Here is a 19,165-nt window from a genome sequence, read left to right as displayed (position 1 = left end):
CTGAGGTGTCCAGAGCCTTAAGTCTAAAGGCTGAACTTTGCTGTGCTTCAACGCCAGAAGGAAAATATACAGCTAGGAATCACCAGATTCTGGTTTATAAGAAACCACAGCCATTTGGAGACTACTCACAACCAGCCGCTCCTGTGAACACCCAAGTCCACGTGATGGGCAGGGTAGTGTCCTAGACACAGTGCTGTGCGTTGGGAGCACACGTAACTACAGCTCAGTCACCGTTCTCAGGGAGCTCATGGCCCATTGTGCAGATAGCAGATGCTGAAAAGGGAAATCCCCAAACATGGGCTTCAGTCCTCTCAGCAAGGAAGGGGCTTGGGCTGGAATTATAGATTTGAGCAAAGTCCAGAAGTTGTGATTCCCTGAGAAGTAACTTGCACAAAGGGTGGTATAGCCTAATAGCTCGACAGGCTGACTCCCTGGAGCCGGGTCTTACAGCCACCACTTTATGGGTATGTGAGCTTAGGAAACTAACTAACTTATTTATGCCTCAATTTTATCATCTGTAAAGTGGGGAGGCTAGCAGGACTGGGTTCTGGTAGCTACCAGGCACTCAGCAAGGGCTAACTATTTAGTATTATCATCAGGGCCATTATTTTTTTAATTCAGAGGACTCCAAATTCTACATCCATCATGCACCATGCATTAGCAATCCAGACCACTTCATTCTTGGAGTATTTCTCAGAGCTATGCCTATGCCGGAAGGCTGTGAGGAAAGAGAATTGGATTTTGGTGTATGGGGGAGGGGAGACGCTATACTGTTTACTGAGATCTCAGTATGGCTGGCAAGCCCTTGGAATTTGATCTTACTTTAATAATAATTAAATGTCTCTCTTTCCCATGTATCAGATTGCATCCCATCTATTCTCATGACCTAATTTACCTCTATAAAGGTCAAAAAAAACTCTGAATTTTAATATTACCATTAGTAACGTAAACTCAGCAGGTGAAAATTATGATGGTGGGTGCTTTGTAGCGGAGAAAAATAAGAAATGTCATACTGAGAAATGGACCGGGAGAATAACATGCCAAGAGCGCCATAATACAATTAATCTTTACCGGCAATAGAGTCAGTATCATACAAGATGAATCAAACTGGCTAATTCCGGATACACATACATACATTGAGAAGTATTTCACTTTAGTTTCTTCTATTTGCCGCTCCATTTTTATTGGTTAAGGAGATTTTTCATGTCAGTACTTTTTCAGGCTATGAAGGGTATGGACTTGGGTAGATACAGTAGTAGGGGTTACATTTTTTATGTACGGAAGAGAAATACACAACTGTTTCTGAGATCAAGGGTATTTTTTTTTCATTCGGCAACATCTGTAGTGGTATATAGTAAAATAAAATACTGCAACCTGCGCTTTACTGAATGGAGTTAAGGGAAGACAAAAGAGTTATTTTTCTTACATTTACATCAGTTTTATTTACTGTGGCTGTCACAAAACTATGCCAAAAGAAAGTCATCTAATCACCAGCTTGAGACCACAGTTTAAGCTTGGTGTGAACTGTGATAGCCATACTTAAGCTGTGATCCAGGCAGCAGTATGCTCTTAGTATTTAATGGAAAACATCACAAAATTGAAATTACTCTTCCCTATCAGAGTTTTCTTATTAAAAGTATTTGTGGGATAATCCCATACCTATGGCTGATTCATGTTGATGTTTGACAGAAAACAGTGAAATTCTGTAAAGCAATTATCCTTCAATTAAAAATGGATTAAAAAAAGAATTGAACTATATATATATATATATATACATACACACATACAACTGTATATATGCATTCATGTGTATATGTATGTTATATAATAGTAAATATATGTGTGCATGTATGTGGGAGGAGGGTTATATGTAAAATATGAAAGGTAAGATAACTGAATAGTGCTTATAACTGGGTAGTAGAATTCCAGTTATTTTTTTAAATCTATATTCTGTCAATGTTCTATATTAAAAATATATGTTTATTTATAAATACATATGTATTTGTAATGAGAAAGCCAAGAAATGTTTTAAAAATTAGAGTGAACTCTAGAACTGTCTTAAATTTTAAAAAGAAAAAGAAAAGAGTTATAAGCTTATAATGTGACCTCCCCCAAAATGTTAATACTTTAAAACATATTGAAAGCACTAATGACAGATACAAACTCAAAATTAACTTTGTACTGAATCTAAACCAGTAAAGAAATTATTTTACTTTAAAATGATGCCACAACAAATACATTTAGGGACCAGAGGATGTAAAATACCCAAAGCAACTGCATTGTTTATTTTCTCTTTTCATTAAACATAGTTCTCCTAGACTTCCAGTCTAGGACAGGAGTTTGAGCAAACTCTGGGAGATAGTGAAGGACAGAGAAGCTTGGCAAGCTGCAGTTCACAGGGTCACAGAGAGTCAGACACAACTTAGCAACTGAACAACAGACTTCTGGTAAATCACTCCTGGCCGGGGGTACTGACCTGATCCTATGACTGCCAGTCAATTTCATCTACAAAATTTATGCCTCTCTATGTAATAACAGACTCACTTGATTTAATTCAACAAAGATTACCAAGTCTACTTACTATTTATTCTTTTAAAAATATATATTGGTTGCAGATTTAGCTGTGTGCAGGGGACTGTGTAGCCCCTGAGGACACTGTCCCCGTGTAGAGAAATGCCTGCAGGTGGCACAGTCGCGCAAAGTCCTGGCAGAGACACCGGAGGATGGCGGGGGTACAGCAGGTGGCAGCTGTCACCTGTGGGAGGCGGCGATGGAGGGTGGCCAGAGAACCGCTCCCAGCCCAGCTGCTGTCCTGAGGTCAGGACCCGAACATTCAGCTCCCTGTCCAAGATTCGGACAGAGTTAGACAGTAGTACAGAGTTAACTTTGAGTATTTATTATGAGTGCTTTCATTATGTGTTTAAGTGTTAACTTTCCAGCTACCTCCAATATTTCTCAACTGCTGGGGCCAGTCCTTCTCATTCTTTGTGACCCCTGATTCTAGTATCATTATTCTGCTTGTTGTCCAGACTTTCTGCTTCACACACACAATCTGTTCATTCTTTCTTTACTTTTTTCTTTTTTCGTATTTTCTTAGCCACAAAGCATGGCATGTGGGATGTTAGTTCCCTGACCAAGGATCGAACCCATATCCCTTACACTGGAAGTGCAAAGGCTTAACCACTGGACCACAGGGAAGTCCCCATTCTTCCTGTAGAATGGCTTCTGTATCCCCCAATTTTCTGTCTTCTCCCCTCACCTCAGCTTACCTGGAGTGTGGCTGGGGCTCCCCCGTGTTCCCCCTGCCCGAGCCTCTTGCCTCTCTCAGCCAGTCCCACCCACGGCCCTCGCTTGGTCTTTGGAGCATGCCCTGACCCCAGCTTTCCCCCACACACATCTTCAAAACCGGGAGGGCATGCATGCAGCATCTTCCTCCTCACTGGCCCCAGCATCCTGCCTTTGAAACCCTTCCCTGTTGCATGGACCATGGTTACAACAAGTCACACTTGTCCAAAGGACAGGGAGTCACTACCTAATAGCAGCAGAGAGCCAGGCCCGTCCCCACTAACCCTGCTCCCGAGCCAGGCCCCTGCTGGCTCGGGCAGGGGGAACCCGGGACCACGGCTCTCCACCCTGCACCCCTCTGCATTTGCAGCTGCCCCCAAGCCACCACTCATCGGCCAGCCTGGAGCCCCTGCTTACTCCCCGGTGGGCTAGGACTGATGACAGAGGGGACAGGGGCCCAGGACTCAACAGGCATTCTGCAGTTGACCAGGGCCAGAGAGGCAACCCAGCACAGTGGTTGAGACTCTAGAGGGAGGCAGCGCAGGTTCACGTGCACAGCCTGCTCCGTACTGGTTTTGTGATCTCCCGCAAGTCCTCAGCCACTCCAGTCCTCACTTGCCTCATCTGTAAAATGACAGAGCAGCGTGCTGACCTCCTAGGGCTCGGTCTTCCTGAGGATTGCCTGAGTTCGTGTCTGTGAAGTTCCTTGTTAAATTACTTATTTCTGTATTTGGCTGTGCTGGGTCTTAGTCGTGGCACACGGGGTCCTCTGTCTTCACTGTGGATTGTGGGATCATTTTAGTTATGGCATGTGGGATCTAGTTCCCCAACCAGGGATTGAATCTGGAGTGCAGAGTCTTAGCCACTGGACCACCAGGGAAGTCCCTGTAAGGTTCTTATAATACTGCGTTGTCTGTGTTTATTAAATAAATATCACCAAGGATGATCTAGAAAGAAAGCCACCGGGAGAAATGCTTTATCTCAGGTAACTAAACTACCTTGAGTTTTCTCTTTCTTAATCAGTCAGTTCAGTTCAGTCACAGTGGTGTCCGACTCTTTGCGACCCCATGGACTGCAGCACGCCAGGTCTTCCTGTCCATCACCAACTCCCAGAGTCTACCCAAACTCATTGAGTTGGTGATGCCATCCAGCTGTCTCATCCTCTGTCGTCCCCTTCTCCTCCTGCCTTCACTCTTTCCCAGCCTCAGGGTGTTTTCAGAATGAGTCAGTTCTTCACATCAGATGGCCAAAGTATTGGAGTTTTCAGCTGATTTCTTAATTGATTCTCACCCGTTTTAATCTTTGCAATTGGAAATCTTAGAAAATCTTTTAGGTGTCTTAGGACGTGATGCGTGCCCTCTGGGTCTAAGTCCAGCCATCGAAACCCAATGAGGTGGAACATCCTGGCACAGAAAATGAGCTAGTGCTGTGATGAATCCCTGCCTCTGGGCTGAGGGAAGGAGCCACACGTCTGCTCTCAGACGGTCTCTCTGAGGCTCCCCTCTGCACACCCTGGACATCAATTGCTGCTGAGCAAAGGTGGGTGGGGGTCCCTGACCCTCAGGACTGGTGGTACCGAGCTTCAGCAGCTGGTAAGATTAGTGGGGCCTTGGAACTTCTAAGCCACAGAAAATCCCCACCATCGTGTTCACTCCTGGAGATTGATCCATCCTTACATTCCCTGGAACCTTAAGGAACTTTGAAGCTTACTCAGCTACTCATTCTCGACAATCCTTTCCCCATCCATTTGCTTTTCAAATGTTTTTTTTTTTTCTTCCCTCTTCTTTTTCTTTTCTAATTTTTCTTGGCACTGAAATCCAGGGTAAGTATATATTGTCAGTACCAAGCTGGCTGTCTTATTTGGATGGAAGCGCCAAGTCAGGGAAAAGAACACAGAGCAGAGATGAAATCTGGGGGCAAGAAGAGACTGTAGGGCCCGTCCACTACCAAGCCCACTTTATACAAAGAGAAATAATGAAATGAGGGCCCACAGCAAGTGCGTGGCACTTAGGACCAGTCTTTGTGTCTAAATCCACCGTTTTCCCACCGTTCTGTGTGTGTGTGCTCCGTCATGGCCAACTCTTCGCAACCCCATGGACTGTAGCCTGCTAGGCTCCTCTGCCCGTGGGATTTTCCAGGCGAGAATACTGGTTACCATTTCATCCTCCAGGAAATCTTCCCGACCCAGGGATGGAACCTCTGTCTCCTATATGCCCTGCATTGGTGGGTGGATTCTTTTACCACTGCGCCACCTGGGAATATCCTTTCACTATTCCAGGCCATTGTTTATGGGTCATCCTTCATTTATCAGCCTTCATTTATTATCCTTCATGTATCAGAGGTACCTGCTGTATAACCATCTTAGTCACTGGCTCATGAAGAAAAGCAAGAGAAGAATCCATTCTTCCTCCCTGACTGTGGTTCTGATCTTGTGTGAACTAGCTGAAGGTTACTAGAAACTGGCGTGGCCCTTGATGGATTGCTTTGGTATTTTGAAAAAGTGTTAAGTAAAGGCTGCTGAAGTAGCTGATCGGCATCTTGACTGTTGTCTGCAGGGCCGCTGGCTTCATGGAGTGTGATGTCTAAGATTAAGGCCTAGGCACAAACATGGAACAAAGGAGGCAGAGAAGGAACCAGAGTCTTTCGGCGTGGTGTTGGCAGTGGGGAGGCGACACGGTGAATCTTACTCAAGTGAATCTTGACGACTCTCTCACTCACCTTGCACTAGTAGCCCTTGGAGGGCCACAGGGTGGAGGTCTCCTTATTTCAGATGTGTTGGTGGGGGTCGGGGGATGTCATTTGGTGTGTTATTCAGTAATCAGCTACCAAGTGTGCTTACATACAGCTCTTCAGAATGGCATCTATATGTCCCTGGCGTCTTTATTTCTTTCTAAATCATAGGATAGCAGGATAGTAAGAGTGCCATGGAGCATTAAGAAGACAGACTACGTGCAGTTCGAACCCTGCTGCAGTTTGTCACTTTTGCATACAGGCTTTTGTGTAACTGTAGCCAGGGTCTTACACAGCACTCTCCCATAGGTGGAGTACCCTAAGTATGTATTATGCACCTGTTGTGTACCCAGTCGGTCTTGAGAATAATAAAAGGAAATAATGATCTTAACAACAGTGATGGCACACTATTCCTGGAAGGTTATAGTCTTCAAAAGCACCATTTCATGGATGACGTTTGGTCTTCACAGCACCCCGGAGGGATAGGCATACGTTGCTCTCCATGGTTTATGTAAAAGACAGTTCAGAGACACCCTGCCTGAAGTTATCCAGTATGTAAATAATGGGGACAGAATAGGAACACAGGTCCCACTTGGCCAGGCTGCCTCACTTGCTGGGATATGTGAGTGCCCTGCAGGAGTTGGCAGTTTTGCAGAAGCAAACACAGGTGATCCTCGGTTTATGCCAAATGTACAAGTGGGCAGCTGCCACACTAAGTGACATAGGAAATGTGTCGAGATCAGGGAAACTTACAAATAGCCTGGAGTCAATGCTGCTAAGAGATACGGGATTTGTACTGTGTATAAAAATACATGCAGGAGGTGGTGAAGAAATGCGGAGAGGGTTTTCTAAGAATGTATCTGGACCTACCATCTAAAGAAGAGAGCCTGTAAGGGGAGGACTGAATCCGAAATGCCGGGCTCAATCTGGCATTTTTCCATGGGTTATCAGAAAGCATCTGAAGTGTTTTTTTGTTTGTTTGTTTGTTTGTTTTTATGTGGCTGCACTGGATCTCAGTTGCAGCATGTGGGATCTAGTTCCCCGACCAGGGATAGAACCCAGCATTTGGAGCACAGAGTCTTAGCCACTGAGGCGCCAGGGAAGTCCCCAAGCATCTGAGTTTTAAAGGGGAGACTGACAAGATGAAAGTGGTGTTTTAGAAAACCGATCTGGTAATACCATATAAGGTCGACTTGAAGAGGGAGAAGCCAGACGCAGAGACAGAGCAGGAGGTCCCTGCTGTGGTCCAAAGAAGAAATGAAGCGGCCTGGGAGTGGCAATGGAGAGAAGCAGGAGAGAGATTTCACAGATCCTTGATGGGATCCTGATCTAGGAAGGTCTCTGGGGGCAGGAGAGGATGAACCAAAGGCCTGCAAGCGGAAGGATGATGGTGCTACTAATGAAAGAGAAAAGGTAGAAGAAAATGCAGCCCTGACAGGTGAGGTGAACTGGACATTTTAGAATGTAGACCCTGTGGAATTTTAGAAGAAGCACCACATCAGGAGGGACCTGGATGCACACATTTTTAAAAATAAGGACATTCCACTCATCCCAAAAGATGCAGTCTTTTATTTTTAATTTATTTTTTAATTAGAGGATAATTGCTCTACATTGTTGTATTGGTTTTTTGCTGTACAGAAACGAGAATTAGCTATCCGTATACAACTAGACTAGATACATATATCGCCCCCCTCAGGAGCCTCCCACCCCTCTCCCATCCCATCCCTCGAGGTCGTCACAGAGTGCCGGGCTGGGCTCCCTGTGTTATGGAGCAACATCCCACTAGTTACCTGCCTGACACGTGGCTGTGTATATTATACGGCAGCGCTACTTTCTCAGTTAATCCTGCCCTCTTCCTCTGCTGTGTCCACAAGTCCTCTTCTGTGACTGTATCTCCATTTCTCTTCTGTAAATAGGTTCATCAGTACTGTTTTTCTAGATTCCATATACATGTTACTGTACAGTATTTGTTCTTCTCTTTCTGATTGACTTCACTCTGTGTAACAGGTTCATCCACCTCACTACAACTGACTCAGATCCTTTGCTCTTTATGTCTGCGTAATAGACAGTAATTGTGTATATGTACCACTACTTCCTTATCCGCTCATCTGTCAGTGGACAGCTAGGTTGCTTCCAAGTCCTGGCTACCGTAAATAGTACAGCAATGAACACTGGGGTACATGTATCTTTTAGAATTGTGATTTTGTCAGGGTGTATGCCCAGTAGTGGGATTGCTGGGTCATAGGGTAGTTTTATTCCTAGTTTGTTAAGGAATCTCCATACTGCTCTTCATAGTGGCTGTACCAATTTACACTCCCAGCAACAGTGCAATAGGCTTCCCTTTTCTCCACATCCTCTGTTGCGTTTACTGTTTGCAGTTTTTTTTTTGTTTTGTTTTGTTTTTTTTTTTGATGATGGCCATTCTGACTGGTGTGAGGTGAGAACACGGACTTTTATTCCAGACTAAATAATTAGAGAGGAACATAGTAATTGTAACTGAAGCATAATTGCTCTAATACATTGAATTATTTTATATTTTGTAGTTACTATTATCTATTGAATTTACTTTGTTTTCACTTATTTAAAGAAACGTTAATTACGTAAATTTTGAACTTTGTTTTCCTCCTAATGAACATGTTTTGTCATATACTGTTACTTTCTTACCCTCTAAAGTCACAATCTGCACATATTTTAAACTTTTTTGAACCCTTTTTGCACTGTTTTTTAAAAGGCAAATACTTATTAAGGTGTTACAGCTCCTATCCTGACCCCCACCTCCGACACACACTCCTCCACAGAGTTTTAATAGATGGTTAAGTGCAGAGAGTACACTTAGGGGAAAGAATTTCACCTTAAAGAATGCCTCTTTTTTTCTATTCTGAAATCATGTTATTTTGCATAGAATATGCATTTACATTAATTTTCTAGACAATAATGGACTTTATAAAGAATAATCAAAAATGTTTTAATAAAAATGAGGACATCCCTTTAAATGAAGCTTTAAATAGAAGTCCTATATTATAAAACAGAAGAAAGAAGTAATAGACTGGGAATTCTAGAGATCTGCTCCTAGTTAATTTAGAGCTGACGGGGTTCCATGACACATACATTCAGAGATGATGAACCCTATCCAGCACCCTCATCTTTAGACTATTGAGCCGAGGCTTGAAGATGTTGCTTTCCTTACCCAAGGTCAACTCATTGTTCGTAGAGGAGCCAAGGCTAAAACTGAAGCATGTAGTGTGCCTTCTGCCACCTCATGACCAGCTCTCATTTTTGTGAATTTATTTATTTTTATTTATTTATTTGGTTGCACTGGGTCTTTGTTGCTGCCTCAGGCTTTCTCTAGTTGCGGCAAGTAGGGGCTGCTCTTCCTTGCAGGGCAGGGGCTTCTCACGGCGGTGGCTCCTCTTGTTGTGGAGCACGGACTCTAGGTGCACGGGCTGCGGCTGCAGGTGGGCTCGGCGGCGGCAGCGTGCGGCCCGTAGGGCAGGCGGGCTCAGCAGTTGTGGCACACAGGCTTAGTTGCTCCATGGCATGTGAAATCTTATATCTTTCCTTTTCTCCTTTGCTTTTCGCCTCTCTTCTTTTCACAGCTATTTGTAAGGCCCCTCCAGACAGCCATTTTGCTTTTTTGCATTTCTTTTCCATGGGGATCGTCTTGATCCCCGTCTCCTGTACAGTGTCACGAACCTCATTCCATAGTTCATCAGGCACTCTATCTATCAGATCTAGGCCCTTGAGTCTATTTCTCACTTCCACTGTTTAATCATAAGGGACTTGATTTAGGTCATACCTGAATGGTCTAGCGGTTTTCCCTACTTTCTTCAATTTGAGTCTGAATTTGGTAATAAGGAGTTCATGATCTGAGCCACAGTCAGCTCCTGGTCTTGTTTTTGTTGACTGTATAGAGCTTCTCCATCTTTGGCTGCAAAGAATATAATCAATCTGATTTCGGTGTTGAAGAGATAAGAAAGCCTTCTTCAGCAACCAGTGCAAAGAAATAGAGGAAAACAACAGAATGGGAAAGACTAGAGATCTCTTCAAGAAAATTAGAGATACCAAGGGAACATTTCATGCAAAGATGGGCTCGATAAAGGACAGAAATGGTATGGACCTAACAGAAGCAGAAGATATTAAGAAGAGGTGGCAAGAATACACAGAAGAGCTATACAAAAAAGATCTTCATGACCCAGATAATCATGATGATGTGATCACTAATCTGGAGCCAGACATCTTGGAATGTGAAGTGGGCCTTAGAAAGCATCACTACGAACAAAGCTAGTGGAGGTGATGGAATTCCAGTGGAAGTATTTCAAATCCTGAAAGATGATGCTGTGGAAGTGCTGCACTCAATATGCCAGCACATTTGGAAAACTCAGCAGTGGCCACAGGACTGGAAAAGGTCACTTTTCATTCCAATCCCAAAGAAAGGCAATGCCAAAGAATGCTCAAACTACCGCACAATTGCACTCATCTCACATGTTAGTAAAGTAATGTTCAAAATTGTCCAAGCCAGGCTTCAGCAATATGTGAACCGTGAACTTCCTGATGTTCAAGCTGGTTTTAAAAAAGGCAGAGGAACCAGAGATCAAATGGCCAATATCTGCTGGATCATGGAAAAAGCAAGAGAGTTCCAGAAAAACATCTATTTCTGCTTTATTGACTATGCCAAAGCCTTGGACTGTGTGAATCACAATAAACTGTGGAAAATTCTGAAAGAGATGGGAATACCAGACCACCTAACCTGCCTCTTGAGAAATCTGTATGCAGATCAGGAAGCAACAGTTAGAACTGGACATGGAACAACAGACTGGTTCTAAATACGAAAAGGAGTACGTCAAGGCTGTATATTGTCACCCTGCTTATTTAACTTCTATGCAGAGTACATCATAAGAAACGCTGGACTGGAAGAAACACAAGCTGGAATCAAGATTGCTGGGAGAAATGTCAATAACCTCAGATATGCAGACGACAGCACCCTTATGGCAGAAAGTGAAGAGGAGCTAAAAAGCCTCTTGATGAAAGTGAAAGAGGAGAGCGAAAAATTTGGCTTAAAGCTCAACATTCAGAAAACGAAGATCATGGCATCTGGTCCCATCACTTCATGGGAAATAGACAGGGAAACAGTGTCAGACTTTATTTTTGGGGGCTCCAAAATCACTGCAGATGGTGACTGCAGCCATGAAATTAAAACATGCTTACTCCTTGGAAGAAAAGTTATGACCAACCTAGATAGTATATTCAAAAGCGGAGACATTACTTTGCTGACTAAGGTCCATCTAGTCAAGGCTATGGTTTTTCCAGTGGTCATGTATGGATGTGAGAGTTGGACTGTGAAGAAGGCTGAGCGCCAAAGAATTGATGCTTTTGAACTGTGGTATTGGAGAAGACTCTGGAGAGTCCCTTGGACTGCAAGGAGATCCAACCAGTCCATTCTGAAGGAGATCAGCCCTAGGTGTTCTTTGGAAGGAATGATGCTGAAGCTGAAACTCCAGTATTTTGGCCACCTCATGCAAAGAGTTGACTCATTGGAAAAGACTCTGATTCTGGGAGGGATTGGGGGCAGGAGGAGAAAGGGACGACCAAGGATGAGATGGCTGGATGGCATCACGGACTCGATGGACATGAGTCTGAGTGAACTCTGGGAGATGGTGATGAACAGGGAGGCCTGGAGTGCTGCGATTCATGGGGTCGCAAAGAGTCGGACACGACTGAGCGACTGAACTGGACTGAACTGATGTGAAATCTTCCTGGACCCAGGATTGAATCCACGTCCCCGGCATTGGCAGGTGGATTCCTATCCACTGTGTCACCGGGGAAGCCCCCCATCCTTCATTTTGAATTTGAAATGGGAAGTGATAAAGCAAGCAAGCCCAGCGGTCAATTGATGATAAGGAACAGAAGGTAAAGTGTGAACTGCGATGATAGATGAACCCAGGAGAATGAAAGAACTCTGATCAAAGGAAATAGAGGAGAAAAAGTGGAGACTGAGCTTTGACAAAGTACCCCAGTTAAGAGTATAAGAAAGTTACCATTTTATCCACGTGTACTGGGCCAGCAGTGTGTTAGTTGCTCAGTCGTATCCGACTCTTTATGACCCCATGGACCGTAGCCCATGAGGCTTCTCTGTGCGTGGAATTCTTCAAGCACAGAGAATACTAGACTGGGTTGCCATTCCCTTCTCCAGGGGATGTTCCCGACCCAGGGATTGAACCCAGGTCTCCCGCATTGCAGACAGATTTTTTTTTACCATCTGAGCCACCAGGGAAGCCCCTGGGCCAACAGAGGGAATAAAAAAGCCAATGAAGATGAAATTTAAAATTATGAGGAAAAAGACCAGGACTTCTTATGTAACAGAAGCAAGTGAGGCAGAGGGTTTAAGAAGGGATGAGTGAGTGATGTCAAATATCACATGGTACAAAGACTGAGAAAAACATAAGCAGTGCAAAGGATAGTTTCAGGGGGTGAATAATGAGAAAGCTGAGATGCCAGGTGGTGAGGCAGTAGCCACAGTGGGTGTACACCATGTATTCGAGAAACTTTGTGGTGGAAAGAAATTAGCATGAAAGTTAAGGAGGTCACAGGAATAATGAAATGAAAGGAGTAACAAGAGGATTTTATAAGGCTAAAGAAGCCATGCACTTGGTTCTTAGGGGCTTGGTAGGTGGAGAACAAAAACAAAACAATGAAGCACGCACCTAGCTCAGTACATTATTGAAAAAGAGCTTCTCTAAATGGACAAATGACTTTGACCATCTCCGAAAGTAATTGACAAGGACTCTTAAAGGAGAAATGTCTGCCTTTGAGTAGCTAACCTTTCAGAAGTCTGAAAAAACCCTCCATGATATCTGAGGTTTCCAGTTATTGAAAACCTCTTCTTCTAGCCCTTTCGTGATTCCCTGTAAGTGTCATAGAAATTAGAGTTAAAAGGTAGACGGCGAAAAGATTTATTAGATAATCTTGCTCCTTCTTCGGCCACGTGCAGGGCTGTTACTTATTGTGCATTTTCTAGTCTGGAGTGCTTTCTGACTGTGTCAAGTAAATGGCGTTCTTGCCACTGCCCTTGGAATACTATTTCATAATCCTATTGATCTCACAGTGAAGAAACTCTTGATCCCCATCCTAACGTTTCCTTCCTAGTGTATACTGTGTACACTATTAGCAATTTGTCCTTGATAACCTCTCTTACTTCCTAACCCAGTCTGCACTTACTGTATCCAGTTTTCAATCTCTTAAGCACCTGGAACACCTTCACTAGTAGACATGTAATTCTTAAGGGCATATTACATCTATCAGGGTAAAGAATTTGTATGGGATAAAAGATACAAATTCTATTTTCCACTTCATGGCAAATAGGGAAACAATGGAAACAGAGAGAGACTATTTCCTTGGGCTCCAAAATCACTGCAGACAGTGACTGCAGCCGTGGAATTGAAAGATGCCTACTCCTTGGAAGAAAAGCTATGATAACAAACCTAGTGTAGTGTATAGTGTAGTGAAGTCGCTCAGTCGTGTCCGACTCTTTGCGACCCCATGGACTGTAGCCTACCGGGCTCCTCCATCCATGGGATTTTCCAGGCAACAGTACTGGAGTGGGGTGCCATTTCCTTCTCCAGAGGATCTTCCCAACCCAGGGATCGAACCCAGGTCTCCCGCATTGTAGGCAGACGCCTTACCATCTAAGCCACATGTGCTGGATTTTAAAAAAAGCAATCATCAAAGCAACAGTCACTGTGAGGCACTTCTGATTCCTTGTTGACTGAGCAGCATTTATTGGAGGCTGCTCAAAGTCCCTTTCTTTTGACTCCAGCTTTGGACATGAGGACGGGTGCCTTACAGCACTCTTGACTGGCCTTGGTTTGGCCCGCCCCTCCTCTTCTTGCTGGTTTCTGACCTGCTGCCTGTCCTCTGTGGTCCATATTCTCCCAGCAACCTGGATCCTCAGCTGTACGATGCCCCAGGGCACCACTCAGTTTGGGCAGTTACTGTGGGTCTGTTGTCTGCTCAGCTCTGCTCGGTAATCTCATTTGGCCCCCGTCATCATCCTGGCTATTAACAGATCACCCCTTCTCAGAGATACTGTTTCCACTCAGCCCTGAAGTTCATCATTTATATTTGTCTTAAATAACACCGTCATCATCTTGGTTAATGTTGATCCATCCTCCTTCTTGACACATCTCTGCTAGCCCTTAAAACACTTACTTCATCACAGAAGGAATTGCCTGTGCCTCTTCTTTATCAAATGTTCTCATCTTATCTACATAAATCTTTGGGTTTATTGTTTTCAAGTTCTGGATTGTGTTTCTGCTGGGACTGGTTTCCAAGATCCCTTCTGTGCAAGTATAAAAGCATCTTTCATTCTCATGACCTTTTGCGTCTAACGGGCTCCAGACATGCCCCGGATCATTCTTAATTCGAATGCCTTCAGGTTGGGGTGTGCTCTTTACAGACTCAACACGCTCCTAACAATATCCTATATTCTTTTATCTGGCCAGCTCTGTTAATGTATAAAGGTTAGCTAAGTATCTGGGCTGTAACCAGCTCCAATCCTGGGAACCCTGGCCAAACCATCTAAGTTGTCCTCTGTGCCTGCCTCCCTATCCTCTGTCCTTGTGACAGAATCCATCCTCTAGTGGAAGCAGTGTCCTTAATTCTTTTTTTTTTTTTAAGGTGACAGTTTTTTGTTTTTTGCTGTGCTGTGTCTTCATGGCTGAACGGGCTTCTCTCCAGTTGTGAAGAGTAAGGACTACTTGCTGGTTGCCGTGAGCGGGCTTCTCATTGCAGTGACCTCTCTTGTTGTGGACTGCAGGCTCAGTAGTCGCAGCTCCGGGTTCTAGATCACAGGCTCAATAGTTGTGGCACACAAGCTTAATTGCTCCACAGCATATGGGATCCTCCCTGACTAGGGATCAAACCCGTGTCTCCTGCATTGGCAGGTAGAATTTTTTTTAACCACTGAGCCACCAGGGAAGCCCCTATCCTTAATTCTTTATCAGTGGACTAGTCCTTCTTTGACACATATCTGTCAGTGAGAAATTGCCCTCCAACAAGACTCAACTACCCTAATGATTCTGCCATCCCATATATACAGGTCTCCGATCATTAAACTTGATCTTCTATTAAATTATTCCCATTATGAGTCCTAATATCAAGTCTGAGGCAATATGAATTAAATCTTTTTCTCTTTTTCAATTAAAAAGACCATATAAAAAACTAAAAATAGTCCAGCCTCCCATACCAACTTGTTGTACAATTCTTCATTTTTAGTTTTCAGAGAAAAGAATTTCCCAATCTTTGCTTTATCTGCCTTTTGCAGTTGTGTGTAAAGATATACTTACTCAACTTAAACACTCCTACCAGTTCCATCTGACCTTCCCAGCAGGCCCTGTGGCCTCATACACTGACACAGGTTACTCACATAATACTGTAAATTCGTCTGTATATGCTTTTCAGGAAAATTTTCATACTTCAAAACTTCTTGAAGTTAGCTATGGTCAATCAATTTTTTTTTTTTTTTTTTGCTAACAGAGTTTTATCAAAACGTGGACAAAAGTAACACAATTTGCACAAAATGTGCCACTCTTGCAGTTATTTAGTACTTAGTTCACTAGAAGCAGTAGCTGGGAACCTAAGTTTTAGAATTACTTTTCTACTCTTGGGTAAATAGGTCAGCCAGTTATAAAAGTTGATCTTCGGTTATAAATAGCAGCAGTGACCTCTCTTATAGACTTTAAAAGACCTCGCTGCTTTTGTCGGAATGCACAAAACACCTACATGTTTTTGTTTTTTGACTTTATAGGAAATCAATGTATTGACAGTCGCGTTGGTCAACCAAGATCGAGAGAACAACACTGAGAAAAGAAGCCAAGGCTTAAAATCAGAGAAAGAAGCTCTGCTGATTGGTAAGGAAATTCTGTTTTCCTCATCTGTTCTCTCATTAGTAATAATTCACTTAAACAGTATTTTTAAGTTATTCACCTCCAACGTGTTGATGATTTAAAAGCTTTATCTTCTGGTCAAAGATAGGAGTAACTTCATCAAGATTATATTACACACATTACAAATCAGGGGCAGACCAGCCAGCTGGGACTTTGCTCCTGGGCTTCCCTGGGGGCTCAGCTGGTAAAGAATCTGTCTGCAGCACGGGAGACCTGGGTTTGATCCCTGGGTTGGGAAGATCCCCTGGAGAAAGGAAAGGCTACCCACTCCAGTATTCTGGCCTGGAGAGTTCCATGGAATATATAGTCCATGAGGTCACAAAGAGTCAGACACAACTGAGCAACTTTCACTTTCCAACCACGTATATTAGTTGGTTATCCAACAGAAAACTGAATACAAGAAAAACAGATTAACTTGCAGGTCACATGTTACAAATCTGGATTTCAAGATGCGGCCACAAATGGAGGCCAGGTTGGATTCGGTCCAAAGGGGATCTTCTACCGAAACCAGATCCCCAGACTCGGGAGCAGCCATGCCCTGAGGTCAGCTCCAAGGCCAGACCTGCAACACTAATGATACAGGGGCATGTAGACCACAGAGCTGGGCTAGTCTAGGACAGCTGACCAGGATTCCCTGCCCAAGTTTGGATTCATTTATCCAAGGTAAATGAAATGAGGTGCTCACTAAAGAAGAAAAAGAAGAAGGAAGAAAGTTGGTTTTTGCCTAAAACATATTCAGTTGGCCCACAAAATATATCAAGGTTGGCTTTTTCTTTGCCAGGACCAGAGAAAGCTCTAAATGTTTTTTTTTTTTAATTATTTTTATTGAAATACAGCTGAATTACAGTGTTGTGTTAATTACCGGTCTACAGCTAAGTAGCCCAGTTATACTTACATACACACACACACACACACATACATATATATATATATACACACACAGACACACATGTACACACATTCTTTTTTGTTTAATTTTTTAAATTATTTAAGTATGATAACGCATTTACAGGAGACTTGGAAAATACAGAACAAAGTTACATATAGTTCCACAATATATTGCAATTATTTTTAAGTAAATAAATGAAGATTTTTAGTTGGAGTTTCAATATCAAACTCTCAAAAATTAATAGAGTGGATAGACAGAGAAGTAGAAGGATACATATATACCCATTCTTTTTCGTACTCTTCCGCTGTGGTTTAGTACAGGACATTGAGTATAGCTCCCTGTGCTCGACAGTAGGACCTTGTTGCTTGTCCTTTCTGTATCTACCAGGTTGCATCTGCTAAACCCAAACCCCCAATCCATCAGCATATACAAAGGTAGCACTCAGTCTCACAAGGAAGTGTTCCTGATGCTGATGTGTTGGTAGCACGCCTGGGACCCCACCTTGGAAGCCCGTATATTTCACGCTGTCCCCAAAGTCGTCAAATCCAGAGGAGGTGAAGCCAGCAGCCTCACTGCCCGATGCACAGCACTGACTCAGCCACACCTCGGCACTGACCCCGGGGTCAGGTCCCAAGGTTAGCCGGGCTCCCCCACAGCATGGTTAAGAGTGAGGAATGAGGCTGTGGTCCACATGAGACACACTGTTCTTCCATAGTTTGTTAGCTGGCAGGAGTAGCACGTGGCTGCATTTTCTAAATACTGCAGGCACTCACCTCAGAACAACAGGTACCTAGGTCCTGGAGAATCTAGCACGGGAGGAATTAAACTCAAAAGACAGTCCAGACTTCATCCATCACATATAGATTTTTCAACTACAGGGTTATTGAATATGACATCAACTTAGAGATACTCCAAGGAAAACCAATTTTTTTTTTTTTTCTGTGATGATATACAGCCGTGCATGAGTTTCACAAGACATGCCGATGTGTTGTTGGTTCCAGGAGCCCAAAATGAACCCATATATGGTTGGCAACTGGATTTTTCTTTTACTGGAAAATGTGTCAGACTCTTGACAAGTTTCTCTTTTGCTCAGTGTGACAAAGTTGTGATTTCTCCCACAGTGCTTTTAGGGTATGACTGGAGTACATAATTAGTGATCAATAGTAAACGCTCCCTCTTTAAGTCTGAATAATATAGACCACTTGGCAGTTAAAAAAAAAAATGGGAATGGTGTCCATTTTCTTTACTTCTTTCCTGTCAGTATAGATTGCTGCTGCTTTTATGTTCTACTTGGAGAACACAGTTAATTTACAATATCAGCTACATAATTACTATAGGGCTAGCTAGATAGATTATACACACACACAGAGATATACATACATACACTGAAGTCGCTCAGTCATGTCCAACTCTTTGGGACCCCATGGACTATAGCCTGCTAGGCTCCTCTATCCATGGAATTCTCCAGGCCAGAACACTGGAACGGGTTGCCATTGCCTCCTCCAGAGGATCTTTCTGACCCAGGGATTGAACCCAGGTCTCCTGCATGGCAGGTAGGTTCTTTACCATTTGAGCCACCAGGGAAGCTCCTATGTATACACACACAGTATTTATTTTATATATAAATTTATTTTGCAGCATTTATATTACACGCACAGATCTTCCTCAGTTTATGATGGGGTTACTCATCTTAAGTTGAAAATATCTAAGTCAAAAATGGATTTAATACACCTCACTTCCCTAGTGGCTCAAACAGTAAAGAGTCTGCCTGCAATGCAGGAGACCCAGCTTCCATCCCTGGTCTGGAAGATCCCCTGGAAAAGGGAATGGCTACCCATTGCAGTATTCTTGCCCAGAGAATTCCATGGACAGAGGAGGCAGGCAGTCAGTGGAGTCAAAGAGTCAGATACAAACTGAGTGACTGACACTTTCACTTTTCTTTCACTCACCAAACGTCATAGCTTAGCCCAGCCTACCTCAGAACGCTTACATGAGCTAACAGGCAACCGTCTAACACAAGGTCTCCTTATAATAAAGTGCTGAATATCTCATGTAGTTTACTGACTGCAGTACTGAAACTTTGCAACAGCACTGGCTGTAGGGTCCAGAGTAGTTCTCAGCGTGTTGGTTGTTCGCCTCACGGTCTCGTGGTTGACAGGGAGCCACGGCTCGATACGGCTGTCCAGCGTCACAGAGGGTGTCGTGGCACTAGGCCAGGAAAAGCCAACAATTCAAACTGTGGTTCTTACTAAACGCACACTGCTCTCACACTGTCATAAAGTCAAGAAATCATTAAGTGGAACCATTGTAAGTCGGGGAC

General features: G+C 43.5%; 1 protein-coding gene across 2 annotated transcripts in view; it reads left to right on the top strand.

Annotated features, from left to right (window-relative positions):
• The window catches only part of ENOX1 (ecto-NOX disulfide-thiol exchanger 1), a 662,416-nt gene that overhangs the window by 609,536 nt on the left and 33,715 nt on the right, over window positions 1-19,165 (top strand). For both annotated transcript variants that reach the window (XM_040267197.1, XM_040267198.1), the window contains one exon: window positions 15,818-15,920. In XM_040267197.1, the coding sequence (XP_040123131.1) occupies window positions 15,818-15,920 (103 nt within the window). The remainder of the gene's footprint in view (window positions 1-15,817; window positions 15,921-19,165) is intronic.

This window comes from Oryx dammah, unplaced genomic scaffold (assembly GCF_014754425.2).
Source record: "Oryx dammah isolate SB20612 unplaced genomic scaffold, SCBI_Odam_1.1 HiC_scaffold_24, whole genome shotgun sequence".
Taxonomy (NCBI): Eukaryota; Metazoa; Chordata; class Mammalia; order Artiodactyla; family Bovidae; genus Oryx; species Oryx dammah.
Note: the sequence above shows the minus strand (reverse complement) of the source record. Positions and strands in the feature narration are given on the sequence as shown.